Raw genomic sequence first — 17,829 nt, 5'->3', positions numbered from 1 at the left:
GCTGCAGGGGGCACTCGAGCCTATGCCAGCTGTCATAGGGCGAGAGGCGGGGTACACCCTGGACAGATCGCCAGTCTGTTGCAGGGCTAACACACAAAGACAGACAGCCATTCACACTCACATTCACTCCTATGGGCAATTTGGATTGATCAATTAACCTATCCCCACTAATTGCATGTCTTTGGACTGTGGGAGGAAGCCGGAGTACCTGGGGAGAACCCACGCAAAAGATGCAAACTCCACACAGAAAGACCCCAGCCTGAATTGAACTCAGGACCTTCTTGTGGTGCAACGACAGTGCTAACCACCATGCCGCCGTGCTGCCCTACATGGTGGGGAGCATCACATGTCTGTGTGTTGAAGTATCCTTGGAAAAGATAGTGAACCTTGTAGTGGAAAATCCTTTGAGTGCTCAGTAGACAAGTGGGGTGACCGTGGCTCAGGGGGTTGGGAAGCGTATCTGTAACCGGAAGGTCGCCGGTTCGATCCCCGGGCTCTCTGTCCTGGGGCAAGACACTTTACCCTACTGGTGTTGGCCGGAGGGGCCGATGGCGCGATATGGCAGCCTTGCCTCTGTCAGTCTGCCCCAGGGCAGCTGTGGCTACAACTGTAGCTGCCTCCACCAGTGTGTGAATGTGAGAGTGAATGAATAGTGGCATTGTAAAGCGCTTTGGGTGCCTTGAAAAGCGCTATATAAATCCAATCTATTATTATAAGTGCTTTATAAGTACTAGTTTGTGTCTGCACCCAACTGTCAATCAAGGAGGCCACAATCGCAAGAAGGGTAAACCTTTCTAATTAAAACAACAACAAAAAAAAGTGAAAATTTTAAAATACCTATTGTGACAAAACCACATCTGTACCAGGCTGGGAAAGTACTTGTTTCCACTGCAAAATTGGGTATTTTAACAGGGTAGTCTATGTGGACTGACTTGCTTGTGGAGACTAAACTGATCACTCAAACACCTGCTGCTTTCAGCACTGTTTTTAATACCTACAGATTACTGCTTGATTGCAACAGTTAATTTAATATCTCAAACTGACGGCAGACATAAGGACAGTATGCATTCAGTTAAATGAAAACTGCCCACCAAAGCCACAATTTACCAGTATCTAGGTTTACTTTTGTGTTGTGTGGCCTATTGTAGATTTGAGTTAAAAAAAATCCCACTCACCCTATATTCCTCATACTCTGTATGTCTGTACTTTACACTGGGTAATGATATCACAAAATTGCATTTCTGGGCTTTTGGAACATTTTCCAAATATCCAAAGAATAATTGACTTTATAATTGGTTTGCACTACGGAGGTTAAATAATCATATGTCTTTTCTTCCTTAATGAACCAAATCCATCAAATTTAATGAAAGATTTATTTTACCTACTTTGGGATGCTTTGTGAGGAAAAATGTACTGACTGTTTTTCAGTGACTGCTTGGAAGAAAAACCCTTTTCGGGCACGTATGCATCAGGAGGGGAATTTAGAAGTCTTAGAAACATTTTTAAACATCCACGCAGATATGTTTTTATTGTGAACGTGATCCGACCCCGATCCGAACCAACTACCAGGTGTATGTTACAAGTTTGAGCTAAAAAACATCCCGTAACAGCGTCTGCTTTGTATTCTCAATGCAAGAAGGTACTATGGATGTGCAAAGGGATGTGCAGGAAGGCAGCTAGCCGTACAATGAATGCAAACTCTCTGTTTTCTTACACACCACCTTCTTATATTTACTTTTGTTGCTCCTGCTCCAGACACATCTGGCCAATAAGCAGGCTGAACACTCTTACGTGGCTTTTAGTGATGTAATTTGAGCCACTTGGATTTATTCATGTGTAAAAAAAACCAAAACAAAACAAACCACGGGGAAAAGCTACAAGTTTACAAACTCATTAATGCCTTTGGAGCAGATTAAATGAATTATAGGTGGGAAAAAGTCCTTAGATCACTCCCAGGAATTCCCTTTATAACCATTTCCAATGGCGCGTTTGGCATTATCACCTGCATTGTGTCAACTTGGGGAAGGATAACTGTGAGGGATCCAATCCTGCAACTAGTATATGTACCATGAGCAAGCCCAGCATGCCACAGTTCAGGTCCTCTGTTCTCAGTGTTCCTCTTGAGGCCTTTCAGGACATTCAGTAAAACTGAGTTTGGCAGTCCGACTGTAGAATTTGAATCTAAAGTTCAGAAATCTGTGATGCCCCCGATCCTAACCTTCTAACCTTCTTCAGGATTGGTAACTTTGGGCTCTTTTACTGCTGTTTGGTCTCTGGGTCACAGCTGGACACCAGGCACTTATCACCAGTTACGATCCTCGAAGGTCGGGTCAGATTGAAACTGATATTTGCAGAAGTTGGAGGTATGTAACAGTCTTTAGAACTTGACCTCCAGGGAGTGATCTGAAAATAGCACCAGCACTCGAACTGGTTTAGACCTGTGCAAGGATATGACCTTGAAGGGAACAGTGGTAAAAACATTAAGTCAGATAATGTTAAAATATTATATGTAATATGCAAATCTTCTGAATAATTGCTAAGGTGCCATAGTGAAGCTCAGATTTTGAGAGTCATGCAAATGCTTGACTGGTAGAGGCTGTCTTTCACTTTTATTTTTGGTTAAAAGGTATTATGTTGCTGAGTGACGGTAGCACTGGCTAGCCATGGCACACAGCAGTGTACATACCAAACACAATAACTCGGATTCACAACGACAGTCAATTGACAGTTAATTCCACATAGAAAGGCCCAAGACTGGATTTGAACCCAGGGCCTTCTTCCTGCGACCTTCTTGCAGAGCAAAACACTGCGCCACCATGCCGGCTGCTTTATCATCTGATAATAATGTGAGTGTGTTCTGTAGCTGTTCTGCATATTAACATCCCTCTATAAGAACATTACAAAAGCTTTAGAGTTACAAATTCTCCTTGCCTTTATACAAGCTTCTCCTCTGAGACTATTTGACAACACAGTGCTGCCAGCTGACATCTAACTCGCTAATGAGTAAGAGTGAACTTTTCAAGCACTTGTTATTGAAAACGTCCATGAAGGAGCAACATTGATCCATATTTGGCCACTTTCCATCAATGCAAGGCAGACAATTTAATGCCAAGGCTGCCAACCAACAAATGCCACTGTGCAAATTGTTACATGTTAAGTAACATAATACCTCAGATTCTCAGGATTGGAAGATTGAAATTTCCCTTTGTGACCAGTCACACAGGCATGGAGACTGGTTAGTGACTGCCTGGTAACAGCCAGTAAATAGGAAAAAAATAAGCGTTACTCCACCAGCCTTACTCCCCAAGGTTGCTTGCAGTCACTAGGTAAATTTGGTCACAAAAATGCAAACAAGGTTTCACCAAAAAAACCTCCCTGTAATTGCTTCGGTAGCAGATTGTATTGAAGATGCCCAAATTGCCTGCAAACACAACAAGTGGATATTATACATGGTTATGCTCAGGATATGTCAGCCCATTTCTACTTGAAATGCCTTTTGGTTAAACTTTCAGCAAGGAATTTGCATTTGCACTGTTACGTTTTTATATAGCTTTAATGCACATAAATAACAGCTGCATGTTTAAGTGAAAATAAATGGATGGGGGTTTTTGCGCTAGTAAAGTTGTGGAGTTGTATTTTGTCTCGCACCAATTATATCGTCAGTTATATAGTTATCGCAAATTTTCAAATATATGTCGTGATAAATATTTTTGGCCATATTGCCCTGCTCTAATACTGACCACTGCAGACCGGGAACACCCCACAAGAGCTGGAGATTTGGAGATGCTCTGACCCAGTCGTCTAGCCATCACAGTTTGGCTCTCATCAGACTTGCTCAAATCCTCATGCTTGTCCATTTTTCCTGCTTCTAACAAATCAACTTTCAGGGCAAAATGTTCGCTTTCTCCCTAATATATCCCACCCACTAACAGGTGCTGTGATTAAGAGATAATCAGTGTTATTCACGTCATCTGTCAGTGGGCATTATGTCATGTCTGATTGGTGTAGTTGTTACCACAGTCGGGTTCATAGTCAGTACTGGTATCAAGGGCAAAAGTCCTAATTCACACACTCAAAGGCTTTTTCATTAGATGGGTATTCACAAGGTTACATCATTACTGCCCCTTGCAATCAGGCAGACAGCAGGACCAATCAAGGATTACGTCACCAATGTGGATCAATAGCTTGCTGCTCTTTAGCACTGTCACTACAGGTGATTGGTTTCCAGTCACGGGACAAGGCAAAATTTTATTATTAGCATTGTTATTTCGCTACAATTTGGATAGTTAAAATATTTCTTAACTATGGGGAGTTGTACCTGTGGTTTTCCTCAGGTCCACAGCTAGAACAACCTTTTACTTTAATCAGAAATTCTGCTTTGATGTGGCCTTCCTTATGCAGAGATAATGAGTTAATCCCTGTGATAGGGAAATTGAGTGGGATTGCTAATTATGCAGTTAATGCTGTGGAAAGAATTGGGGAGATAAGAAATTGAACAGCAACGCTCCCCAGGTGAGACGCAGGTGGGTATGCACATCTGTAACTGCTCGTCCATGTGGGAAAACACATGTGCTTTTGTGCGTGTGTGTTAGAAGGTTGCAGCACACGCATGAACGTACATGCGGGCCAATATCCATACACGTGTGTGCATCTTTTATGTACATTTGCCATCAGTGGGAAGTAAAGAGTCATTATGAAACAGATGCTCCACAGGCCCTCTGCGAGCTGTACTTAATACGTCTTACGGAAACTCATCAGTGGGTCTCCGCAGTCCCACATAAACACACACATAGCCACTCAGTTTACGGTAATATTGCACATTTTAAAACTTCAAATTCATATTCACATCCAGTTTTAGTTACAAAAAAGTCCTTCTGTGACAGCCCCAAAAAAGAAAAGAGGAAATAAATAATGATGTGTTTCTGCATACATTCTCCATTTCTTCTTTTAAGTTCCTTTAGGTCACAGTAGCACTATTAAATTTAGAAGTAATTGCTATTTTCATTATGGATTAATCTGCCATTCATTACATGGCAAATTACTTGTGAGATTCATTGTTTAGCCTACAAAATGTCAGACAATGTTGCTCAGAAGTTAGAAGGCCCCAACTCAAGCTCTTTAAACTGTTTTCTCTGAGCAAGGGTCAGAACCCCAAATGCGTTCCACTCGACAATAGCTGACAAAGTTTGGTAAATGCAATGTTTGTTGACACTGGCTTGTTTCTGTTTTCTGACTGATGCTCTCAACACCTACATTGCTGTTATTAATGCAACATCGTTTCTTCCTTTCACACTCATCAACACTTACGCCAATTAACTACTTTCCCATTCTGTTGGGTACCCTGAGCGAACCCTTCTTCAGCAGCCCAATTTACCCACCCCTCTGTCCTTCCCTCCTTCACCCGCCCACACCAGATGGCGAAGGGATAGATCCATCATCGCTTGTGAGGAGTGTCACGTCCACTGCCCATTTCAGCGTAACGCAGTGCCTCTGGGCGTGTCCGTGCCAGCCCCCGTGCCAGGGTTCGCAGGCATGTCAGCTGTTGCACCTCGAACGTGCCGCAGCTGCAGATGCTACTCATTTGCAGGTTAATGTATTTTGGGGGAGAGCTGTGTCAGAGCGCCCGTGAGTGAAGCGAGCCAGCCATCCAATTAGAGCAGAACAGATTAGGGGAGCTTTTTACATTGCAAAGTAAGAGCGACGAGCCTCTGGTGGCTCAACATGTAAAAGCGTGGTTCAGAGTGAGGCCGGAGAAGCAATTTCCCACCGTGAAAATCTTGTTGTTGTTCTTTGTGGTGGTCCGTCTCTGGCAGGCATATTGAGACACCGTGGACACGGGTGTGGGTGTTGTAGCTTCTGGCGATGCAGCCAAGGTGTCCTGTGTGCAAAAGAAAATAACCGGAGAAGCATGAACCAAACACGCACTGTCATAAAGTGCGTTAATTTCTCAGCTCAAATTGTTGACAGGCTAAATGTGTAAATGTGTGTGAGGCTATTCCTGACGAGCGCAGAGCCAAGAGTTCAAATTGAATTACATAAAAACGTAGCCATTTGCCTTGGAGAAGTTATTTTTATGACTGTGTCTCCAGGGCAACAGGCTAATGACACTCATCTCACAGTCTGGTGGCATCCAAATCCATTATGCTGCCTAACCCGTGGCATTACAAATCTGCTTGCCATCATCCAATTTGCCTCCTGTAAATTGCCTTTTCATTCTATAAGAAATGGTTTCCCATTTGTAATATATGTGTCAAAAGGATTACCAATGTAATATTAATATTCTTGGAGACAATTAGACATCACAAAAAGGGAACATTGTGTCCATAAAATTGCCTGTGGATTTGGCAGGAGAGTGACACAGAGAGGGGAGGAAGAGGAGGAAGAGAAAGATGGAGGAGATTGTCACCACAGAGCGTTGACTGGTACCGATGCTGCAGGAGGAACAGTGGCGTCTTGAACAGATAATGAAAAGGAGTAGTACCTCTCACACTCCTGGGCTGCATCAACAGCTAAGGGATTTTTTTTTTTTAAAAACGTTCATCATTTATTCTCTGCCAGGAGCCTTTCCTGTTCTCCAAAAAAAAAAAAAAATTGAATAACTTTGAATATATTTCACGGTGAAAATTTTCTGCCAATCAAAAGTGAAACTCTAACTGTTTTCCTTCTAAATACAACACGGGTGTTCTTCATCACTTTTCCACCTCAGCTGCAGCTCGTTTAATCCAATATGAGACTGTGGGTCCATGGAGACACAAAAAAAAAAAAAAGCGGCTGTGCATCAGCATGCAGAGGTTGGTTCCCCCCCTCCCATCTGGGCTCGGTTATTACACAGGCCTTTAACTGTGTGGAAGTTAAAGCTCACACACTGATCTCAGAGGCGCCGTATCCCCTCCTGGCTTTCTCTCCAGCGTTCTCTCCACCTTTGCTGTGTGGCTTTAGATGTTACTAAACTAATGTGTGCAGTCTGCACACTGGGGCCTCATTTCTTCGCACACCATCTGCTGAGATGAAAAGGTACGGCAAGAATCGCAGAACCTCTACGCTGTGAAGCGTAGAGACACTTCCGGGCCTGCTCCTCCCCTCCACGTTAACGTCTGTCACACGGTCAGATGAGGCCACTTGGGTGAGTTAATAAAAGCCACTTGATCCAACGTGCACCACAAAGGTCACAGAGGTCGTACCTCATAAGGGAAACTGCTTGGCCTTTTGCGCACACGCTAACCCACAAACATCATCCCCAGCCCACCTATCTCCTAAGCATGAAGGCAGACACACGTTCACAATCTCCCTAGCACCTGCTTCCACTTTTATTCCTTTTGAAGCAAACTATCCTCACATCTTACCACATCTCCACTCAAACACACTAAACAGCTTCTCTGCGAGCCAGGAAGTAATAGAAAATATTACATTTCAATGGGCTCAATACTTAAAATTCCTCCCTGACTTGCTGCAGAATATTTATGATAGCGAAAAACACATTGCATCTTCAGACTATCATGACGAGCCGCAGGCAAATGTGCCCAAGAAGTAGCCTGTTTGGGGAATATTTTATCTCCTCCTGGTAGCTCCTTAAATGGATTTATCACTCATAAAAAACAATCTACTGGAAGCACCACACGCATAAATGCCACTGCGCGTTAACTCGTTTGCTTCAGAGAGGAGCTGCATCACAAAACAAGCAAGAGGAACGGGGCCTCGCCGGTTACCTGGGGAGATGGGTCAATAAATGTCAGCGTGGCATCATTAGCCTCGTCTCCTAATGACGCAGCAAGACAAGAGTCGTGCCATTGATGCGCCACGCTTACGTGGGCCCCGAGGAAACACTGCCACAGCAGTCTCTCACGTGGAGGCACAAACACGGCAGATTTCATTGTGACCATTAAGGCCGTCACAGGCTGTTAGGAGAAAGCATAGATGGAGCCTGGCAAACTGGCAGAACTTGACTGTGGGGGGTTTTTTTTCGCTTTGTTTTGTTTTTTACCCCTCCTGCTCCACGGTGGAAGAAAAAGAAGACAGCATATTTCTTTATTTTGGATACATATGCCGCCAAGCTCTCGTAGAGCCATTCACAGGGGGAAAATATGTGCGTCTGTGAGCATGTGTATGTGTCTGTGTTAGTGGGCTGCTCTGAGCCCTGACATCCAGCTGATGGGTTCATTTGACACTCCTACGCAATATGGAGGATGTTTCTCTTGCTATCAGCGAGGTGAAGTGCAGTAATATGAGCAGAGACAGAGGGAGAGTTAGTGTCCTTTTTATATGAGCTCCCTGTTAGGGGGTTGACGTTATAGATTTGCAGTGGCAGGAAAAACCTAAATGCAATATATCCAATGTATACCTTCACAATATGAGTGTATTTCTTTTCTTTTTTTTTCAATGTATCACATTAGTCCACACACAAATCTTTTTTACGCACAAACAAATTCTTTTTACACATACAAATCCTGATTTACAAGTACAAAGCTGATTTGCAAGTACAAAATATTTATGGCCACATTTTGAGCCCATACAACGGACCGGCAACGCATTTCAACGGACCAGTAACCCATGGCAACGCATGGCAATGCATGGCAACGCATGGCAACGCATGGCAACGCATGGCAATGGACCGGTAACCCATGGCAACCCATGGCAACGCATGGTAACGCATGGCAACGCATGGCAACGGACCGGTAACCCATGGCAACGCATGGCAACGGACCGGTAACCCATGGCAATGCATGGCAACGGACCGGTAACCCATGGCAACGCATGGCAATGCATGGCAACAGACCGGTAACCCATGGCAACGGACCGGTAACCCATGGCAACGGACCGGCAACGGACCGGCAACGCATGGCAACGGACCGGTAACCCATGGCAATGCATGGCAACGCATGGCAACGGACCGGTAACCCATGGCAACGCATGGCAACGGACCGGCAATGGACCGGCAATGGACCGGCAACGCATGGCAATGCATGGCAACACACGGCAACGGACCGGTAAGTTGTTTTTCAGTACGTAATCATATCCGGTTTTGTTTGTAGTGCCATCTAGTGCTAAACACTTATTAGCCATTGTGCCTGATTTGCAACACACAAACCTGTATAAGGTGTCTGGTCTCCACAGCAACAGGTTTCCCCTCTCTCATGCTGTCAGTGAACCAGCTGATGTCCAAAACGTGCATGACGGGCAGATTCTTCACAGGCCCTCCTTTTAGCCACGCCCAAAGAGATGAGGCCTGGCTATCCTCCGACACCACGTGAGTCACCACATCGCTGTGGGGAAGTGGAAAAAGAGCCGTTTCAGAGCACGTTTGGCAAATTCTATACAGCGAATGCCGGAATAATATATATATATATATATATATTTATATATATATATATTTATATATATATATATATATATATATATATATTTATATATATATATATTTATTTCTGCTCCAAGAATATTGGACAAACAAACAAAGACCTTAAAATCTATTGCTTTTTTTTTTTATTGCAATTGATAAAAAAAAAAAATGCTACGGTTTGCCCGGGTTGGTTGAAAATAGTATAATGGTGGTGGTGAGAACGAAACACCACAGAACCAAAAGAAACATTTAAAACAAGCTAAAATGCTGAGAGGAACTGCAGAAATCCTGTTATTACATGCAGAAATGCAAACTGTGTCAAAATCTAAGCAGCCTCTTGTGTTTAGGGTTATTATAGTGAAGTAACACTTAACTCAAGACTAAAAATGTAAAATGGGTTTTTAAAACTAATAAACTGTTGGATCCTGTGTAGTATTTTTCTGTAGATCAGGTCATCAAACATATCATATTAGCAAAAGCCAAAACTAACACTGAACTAATAAAAACTCAACTAAAACTGAACAATAAGCGCTAAACTGAAATAGACAAACTAGAACTGAACTGACCTGAACAACTTTTTTCACATTTTTGAAGTGGAAACACTACTTTGTGAATTTTTGGACATGGAAATCACAGATTAACTCAAGATGTGATACTAACACAACACGCTACTTTTGCCCCTCTGAGTTTCTTCTCCTTCACTAAAGGTTAGCTTAGCATCACATTCAATTGTTAAGCACCACCACAGGTTTAATGAAGTCGTGACTCTGGTAAGTTAAATATAAAATATAACATAAATACCTTGCAACAATAGTTTAACTGCAGAATGGCATGGACACTCTGCAACTTTTCTTTTATACTGGAATACAACCAGAATACAACCAACGAATTGCCTATTACAAAGAAGCACATCGCACCAGTGCAGATTGCCTCAGACTGATTGCAACATGATTACAATCTGCCTCTCTGTTTAAAAACCGAATAGCTGTTATTTGGAAACCTTTGCCAATCTGTCTGAGATGTGTTGCAGTGTGTTCAAATAACAGGCAGCTGTTTGGAGAAAGGTTGCCTCCCACCAGGTGACCTTTGCAACACTTTAAACCAGGGGTGTCAAACTCCGGTGCTTGAGGGCCAGCATCCTGCCTGTTTTTGAGATATCCCTAATTTGCATGTTATCCAAATTTGACCAAGAACCAGTGACATATCATCTTTCATGAATTTTAGCTAATCTTTGACAAACATTTTCTAACCACAAACAACAACAAAAATCACAAAAGCAAATGTCAAAACTGAACGACACGGGAGCTTTCTGGGACTTTTTATGGATTAGTAGGATTGCTTCACGGGATGCCTTCATCTTATTTGATCGAAAGGTTTCCTTCGCTGCTTGTCTTAACAAAAAAATGTTCACGTCTAGGACTCGGCAGCTTTTAGAAAGAGCAAGGGGTGCAAGCGAAGCTTTTGAAATGCAGCTCAGATGTCAGCATTGCAGTCTAACTTGTGTCATTCTGGGATCGACACTGGGTAAACAACAATCACCACAGACCCCCAGTGCCTCTCTCGATTGTTTGATAGCTGAACTCATTCAGCCAGTGCATCTCCACCGAGACCATCTCAACAGGCTTTTTATCAAGGCCTCCTCCCCTGTGCTTCCTGCCTCAGAATATACAACCAAACCCAATCAGGCTGCCCAGCTGTGCATAATCACACTCGGCATGCTCCTCCTCTTCTTCTTCTCTCTTAGCATGGATAAAACGGTGGAAAGACTCCTTATGGGAGGTCCCAGCAGAGCTCAGACTGAAGCCTAATTGGTCAAATCACTGGCAGTCTGGCCACTGATTGTTAGTGTTTTGCAGAAAAATCCTCCTTGTCCTCAGTGCAAAGACATGCTGAAGGAGCTTCTCAAACAGACACATTTGAGCGGCACAACTATGATCTCCAAAGGCTCAACGTGAATGATTGTCTAACCACAGTCATCAATATTTGGCTCTTGGGTTGCTTTCTCTCAAAAATCAAAGTGGTTTGAATTGTCTATTTGGACCGAGACTTAAGATTATGAAGAAAAAAAACACTCTTTTCCTTCAAACTATGTTTGTATATCCCCAAAATTCAGACCCTTATCTTAATATGTAGCTGAACAGAATGTGAAATGGCAGATTGACATGCAAATGAGCAAGAAAGCAAAGCCAGAACCAGACTGTTCTTCCCTGAATCACTGGGACTCTGAGCTCAGACACAAGGACAGGCCAAAGTCAATGGGCTTTGATATGGAGAACTCTCTTGAGTCATCTTTGTGCCCAGTTCCTGTCAGCAGCTTCCCTCTGTCCTTTCCAAAAGTGAAAACAAGCTAATCAAAGACTGCGAATGCCCGGAACAGACTTTTACACCACAGTGAGGTTTTTGTTTGCATATACATGATCAGTAGTGCAATATATTTTCATTATAATGATAAAATAAATGCATCAAAGAGATAAGCTGTGGACTTGGCTAATTTGATTTAGAGTTTTATCTAACTTGTTTGTTGATAAGAAGCCTAAATAAGCTTTTTAAAATACAAACTGTTATTTTTAACTGAATGAACAGAGGCGTAGTTATGGAGCAGGTCTCTGTACCCACCTAAAAGGAACTATCTGTAATAAAATCTGAAAATAGTCTTGGAGTTCACCATTACACCATTACGGTGTTTGCTTTGTCCATCCAAAAGTCCAAATATCTTAATTATGATCGCTACTGGAAGGAAAATAATTTTTCTTTTATTAATCCACATTTAAAAAGCTGGAGCTCTGAAAGGTTAGTCTTAAATAAAGTATAAATAGATTAGATCAGTGCACTGTATTCCCTGTGGGACCCTGACGCCATGAGAATGGTGTCAACCTTTAAATGTAGGAAATGCACATGAGGAGAGGAAGCTATAAGAGGAAGATATTTTTATAGTACTTTTCAAGCAATGGCAGTTGTTCGAGGCTCTTTGCCTAGTCTGTCTCTGATGGCGAAATGGCCTGAAAATGTCAGCTGACAATATAGTAACCATCCAAAACACAGTGCTCAGTAATATAGTAACTGCAGGGCATCAATCCAACTTATTTATTCAAGAACTATTTGTTGCAAATCTGCAATGCAATACAATAACTTTATTTATAGAGCACATTTAAAAACCAACGGTAGATCTAGGTGTGACCTACTCTTAAAACAAAAACTAGTGAAAAATGTTAAATGTATTGCTAAAGTAACTCCTGCCATCACTCCAAATAACTGACAACTTTTTTTATATAAATAAAAATATCTCTTATTGAAATAAAAGCTGGAGAGAAGCATAGTAATTGACCAAGCCATGACTTCCAAAGTGCATTTCAAGAACACACGATACAGTATATGTAGTTGTATGACAATAACTTTTAAAAAGAGACTACACTCAACCCAGCTGCCATCACCACCTCCATGCTCCTCGATTCATTTATGTCCATATCTTTTTGGATGTTGACACAACTTTTGTAGTTTTGACACAAGGAGGAGAGAGAAAGACTGGGAAGCACTGCAAAACTGTAGTATAGCCGCAGAATTCCTCCTGCTACCTTGTATCAGCAGCCACATCATCAAGAAACACTAGAGATCCAGTTCCACATGCTAGTCGTACATGCCCTTTCTATACCCTTACCATTTTTAACAGATAATGTGGTATGCTTCAGATCATGAGACGTTTCTCTCCTTTTCCATACCTTTCTCCTTTTCCATTTTTGGTAAATCTCAGTTGCAACTGCCAAAACCATTGTCCAATTACTTTTGAGCCTATGAAAGTGGCGGTAAGTCTTAAACAGCACTGCTAATATAGCGCTTTTGTTGCCCGAAGTTAAAAATTCTCAAATTCAATTGCATACAAATTGTTTGATTTAAAATCCAGTGTGGTAGTGTACAGTGAAAACAAATAAATGAATAAATGTGTTAGTGTCCACAAAAAAAGTAACAAAAAGAATGTGAAGGTAGCCTGCGAAGTGATTGCTAGCTTGCTAGCTTGACGTGGGTGTCGAGGTAAGGCTTTCATTGGGAATGAAGGTTCAGTGGGAGGGAATAGTTAGTAGTGGAACTCGGGTAACATATGTTAGAATACGAGCATACGATAAATATTGATGCATATTGAGCTAAATGTTTTTAATTCTCTGCCACTGATTTTTGTTTTACAGCAGCTGCACCAAAGGCTCACGTGCACAGTCACATCTAGGGTTGCCAACTCCCTGAAAAATAAATAAGGGACACCTCGTGGCCAGGGCCGGGCGACCCAGTTGTCTTCACCCTTCCCAGTGTGGTGAATTTTCTAGCTCTTTTTTTGTGTGTGAAATTATTTTTTTAACCATTTGACTTGAAGTTGATTTAAGTAGATGCATATTCTATTCTTTGTGATATGAACACATGTGAAACAAATGATCATTTAGCCATTTATTTTTAGCTCAAAATGACAACATTAACACAGTAAAACAGGTCTCTTTCTTAAACAGAAGCCTGTCATGCTTAACTTTTGAGAATATAAGTAAATCTTTCTTTAAAAGCACTCTGTCCTGCTTAACTTAAAATAATAGAAAACAATAGAAAGAAAAACATTCTTGTAACAGTGCACATTTAGTGCATTTAGTACAATTGGCTTCAGTTGAGGTATTATTTCAGCTTTTCTAATGCTAATCTGCTGCTCCTGTTTGCAAACCCGCTTGTTCCCATGATTACGCATCTTAACTCATCATCATTATTCATCTATGTATTACTTTTATGTATTAGTCATCTATTTGTTGTAATCATCTATCCTTGCAGTTGTTTATTACACAAAATAAATTATATTATCACACTTCTGGCCACATAGCGCTGATATTCACTGCACATGCCCATATTAACTTTTTCCAGCCAGGTGTTTTCCTTTTCCCATTCTTCCCTTTCTCTGAGGGGAACAAACATTGCTGCTCTAGTGCTGGGCTTACACTGTGCGGTTTTTGGCCCATTTTGAGCCGATTTTTGAGTGATCGGACCGATTTTGGCCTTCGTCGTGTAGTATATGTGGGGTAACGAGAAGCGATTAACACCTCACGACCAGCTCCCGATCATCAATCGCTCGTGAAGGTGTCACCACAGGCGCTCACACTGCTCACGCGCAAACACGTAAACGTCGGTGAAAAAGACGGAGCAGCACAGCAGTGCAGCGTGTGATCTGGACACAAGCGATGGAGGCACTACTTGTAGAACTTCGAAAAGGCTCGGATGAGCTTTCCAATGTGGCCTCACAAAATGATCACGACCACAACAACCGTGAAAATAGTTGGATTTACATTGCTGCTCAATCACAGCTGCCTGATCAATGTTTTTCATTAGCAATTTAGCAAAGTTGATGGTGGTGGTGTGTGTCTGTGTGAGTGAAAGACAGAGAGAGAGAGGGAGAGCGACAGATTTTCTGTTATAACCTTCATGTTATGGAGGCACAGTGTGAGCACTCAGGTCGCATCAGAGCATCGGGCCGTATAGTGTGAGACCTGCATCGTGACCTACCAACGTCTAACCCCTGCGAGTCAATCGTGCAGTTTGAGCAGGAGCTGAATAACGTGACTGAAAAAATCGCACAGTGTCTGCCCAGCTTTGGGTGTACTGTCGTCCGAGACTTGCACCGCAGTGTCGGCGTTTGTTTCCCTGTTGGCCATGCTTGTTGTTGTGGTCATCTGTTGTCTTCCGGTATTTTCTCCGTAAGCGACCTTTCCTCGACCAATGAGATGAGCGGTAATCTGAATTGTCATACTCGAATTGTCATAAGTGTGGTGTCAGCTCATTGGTCACAAAGCAGGAGAGGGGCTGGGAATTATGTTTTCAAACAAAGCGTTAATTCCATTAACATTTATAGACTACTTTTGATTCTCACTGTATTACGGGACAAAGTGCGTCCCTTATTAGCTCAATACGGGACGTGTACTTTTGTTTCGAAATACGGGACGATTCCGTATTTTAAGGGACGGTTGGCAACCCTAGTCACATCCAACATCATATCTAACTGCTGTGACAAATTCAAGGATAAAACATCGTTCCTCAGAAAACAAAGCGTTTGGAAAATGGTGCCTATGACCTAAACTTATGGGGTAAGTATGTGTCTGTGTGTGTGCGTGTGTGTGTTATTCCCATTTGCGAAACAGCATGTAATGCAGCTCATTAGTCACCCAGGACAAACATGTCAATATTTTGATCCATGTTCATGCGCGCAGGACTTGAAATTCATACAGTGTGGAAACTTCTGTGCATGTGCGTCGTGTGATTGTGTGTGTCTGTGTGTACGGGCGTGTTCCTTTATGCTCGGAGGAAAGCAGGCAGCGCATCTGACCATATGCTGGAGGCAGCCTGCCTATAACGTGTGTAAGACTAGGCACGTGAGGTGTTGCTATCAAACTGCAGCTGATAGCAGTTTTGTCGGCTTGCAGAATTAATGTCAGTTTGAGGCGGGCACGCTCTACTTCCTGTCGTTGGTTTCAAACAATTGTATCAAGCCAAGTGTAACCGTAGGAGCGCTCAAGCTGTGTTTCTGGGAATGCTGCCATGGCCAAGCTGGTGCACGGCTGGCAGGCCTACTTAGACACGCATTTAAACATGCTCTCTGTCTCGCGCACAAACACACACAGGCTCTTACGCTGGTTATAGCATACTCATTGGGACCCTTTGCCTAAACCCTGTACATACACCCTACATCATATGCTCAACTTCAACCATTTTTCAACCTTGAGCTAATGTTAACTTAGAAGGAGAAATTGCCCTCACTTTACATGAAAGCAAAGCAATGAAAAACACAAACAAAAACACCTGCTCACCAGAGGAGCTCAAACTCTGAGCTTAACGCCCAGCACTGAAAACAAAGTCGACTTCTAAATAACGGGATGTTGCGTTAACAAAGAAGCCTGACTCTAAAGCATCTCTGGTGTCAAGCGCAGGACTTCTGCTGTGCTCACAGTTTGGGACTTTAAAAAGATACTTTCAATTAGAGGCAGAAAAAACGACGGAGGCACGCTGCGTCTGTAATTACCGTGCAATAGATGAATCATCATCCCAAGGAACAAGCTCACAGAACATCTCTTCTTTAGTGAGACTTAACAAACAAAAAAACTTTCACCAAACTCATTAAAAAGTTTGCGTGTGCTCTGTTACCTTTCTTCTATTGTTTGTAGTTCTCTGGCTGCCAACAAGCTGCAGCTGGTTTAGCCAATTTCTTGCCCCTGCTTTTAACGTATTTATGTGTGGAGCTGTGAGTAATGGCTCAGGGGGGGGAATCCACTAAGGTGTAGAGGAAGCAGGATGGATGCCCTAACCCTTCTTAATTAACTATTCATGAGACAATAGTCGCTCTCTATTTAGCTAATTGGACCATAGCTTCTAAGAAAAAAAGAAGTTTGCAGGAAAGTGTCAAAAAGTAACTTTGGATGTCTCAGTGTTGAAGTCCTGGCATGTTTTTCCCACTCCAATCAGTCAAAAATTCTGTGAACAGGCAATTATTCCACAAAATTGTAATTGTATTTTTTTTTCAGATTATAATAAAACTTTTTGTAGGCATGGAAAGTATTTAATTTTGAAGTCATAAGCTTGACTGCCAGAAAATGCTTCTGCTGAATGCTTCTAGGGTTAAACTAGAGGCCTCAAAAGTCAACCGCCAGGTCAAACCACTCTGTTTGCTTCCAGCAAATACAAACCCAGAAAATAAAAGTGTAACCACTCCCCTCCTCCCCTTACACTAAAGCTCTTTTCAGCTTCACATTGAGAAAAGCTTTTAGGTGGCAAGCCCTGCTAAGTCTGTGAATGACACAAATGGCAAGCTTTTTTTTGGTTCCCAAACCTGAGGACGTCTTCCACAATAAAGCCCTTTGACCTGGCCAGCTCGGTCAGAAAGCTTCTCCTGCTGCGGCCCATTTTCCTCTCCACCAGGTACAGCCTGACATCCTCAAACTTCACCCTTTCACGCCTGGGAGCGCTTGCTTCGGCCGGCCTTGACCTCTTCCTCGCGCGAGGCACAATAGGAGTGTGGAACATCTCTGAGATGAGCTCTCTAAAGTATTTCTGCACCTCTAGGAATCGCCGCTTTTGTGAGTTTGTGTCGGTGTTGTTGTGCGCCACTTAACTTCCATCCAGGAAAAAAAGAAACACCTACTTTGGTAATGGTGCAGTTGTTTTTTTCACTTGTGGCTCTCTCTCTCTCTTTTTTTTTTTAATATTTGGGAGCAGAGTTGGTGAGAGCTGGCAGACAGGAAAAGCCTCTGGCAACAGGTGTTGAGGATTTGGTGTTTACCAAAAACCACCTGCCAAGATCGAGTGATTGAGGATGTGAGCGGGAGAAAAAAATAATAATTTTTTTTTCTTTTTTTGAAAAACACTGTGCTGACGTGGTATTACTCATTTCCAGTGGAGCATTTTCAACAAACACACACTTGGAGGAAGTAAACAATTACTGATCCAGTAGCTGCTTCTTCCTCTTCTTCTTAAAAAGCTGCTCA

At 42.5% G+C, this 17,829-nt stretch overlaps 1 protein-coding gene across 1 annotated transcript in view; it reads right to left on the bottom strand.

Annotated features, from left to right (window-relative positions):
- Window positions 1–17,368, bottom strand: part of dntt (deoxynucleotidyltransferase, terminal) — a 104,019-nt gene extending 86,651 nt beyond the window's left edge. Inside the window, exons 1-3 of the mRNA XM_085369542.1 lie at window positions 17,175–17,368; window positions 9,086–9,260; window positions 5,768–5,878 (exon numbers count right to left, since the gene is read on the bottom strand). Coding sequence (XP_085225668.1) covers window positions 5,768–5,878; window positions 9,086–9,260; window positions 17,175–17,368 — 480 coding nt within the window. The remainder of the gene's footprint in view (window positions 1–5,767; window positions 5,879–9,085; window positions 9,261–17,174) is intronic.
- Between the last annotated feature and the right edge of the window lie 461 nt (window positions 17,369–17,829).

This window comes from Diplotaxodon limnothrissa, linkage group LG13 (assembly GCF_057381915.1).
Source record: "Diplotaxodon limnothrissa isolate DT_005_m linkage group LG13, D_limnothrissa_male_GT1.1, whole genome shotgun sequence".
Classification (NCBI taxonomy): Eukaryota; Metazoa; Chordata; class Actinopteri; order Cichliformes; family Cichlidae; genus Diplotaxodon; species Diplotaxodon limnothrissa.
Note: the sequence above shows the minus strand (reverse complement) of the source record. Positions and strands in the feature narration are given on the sequence as shown.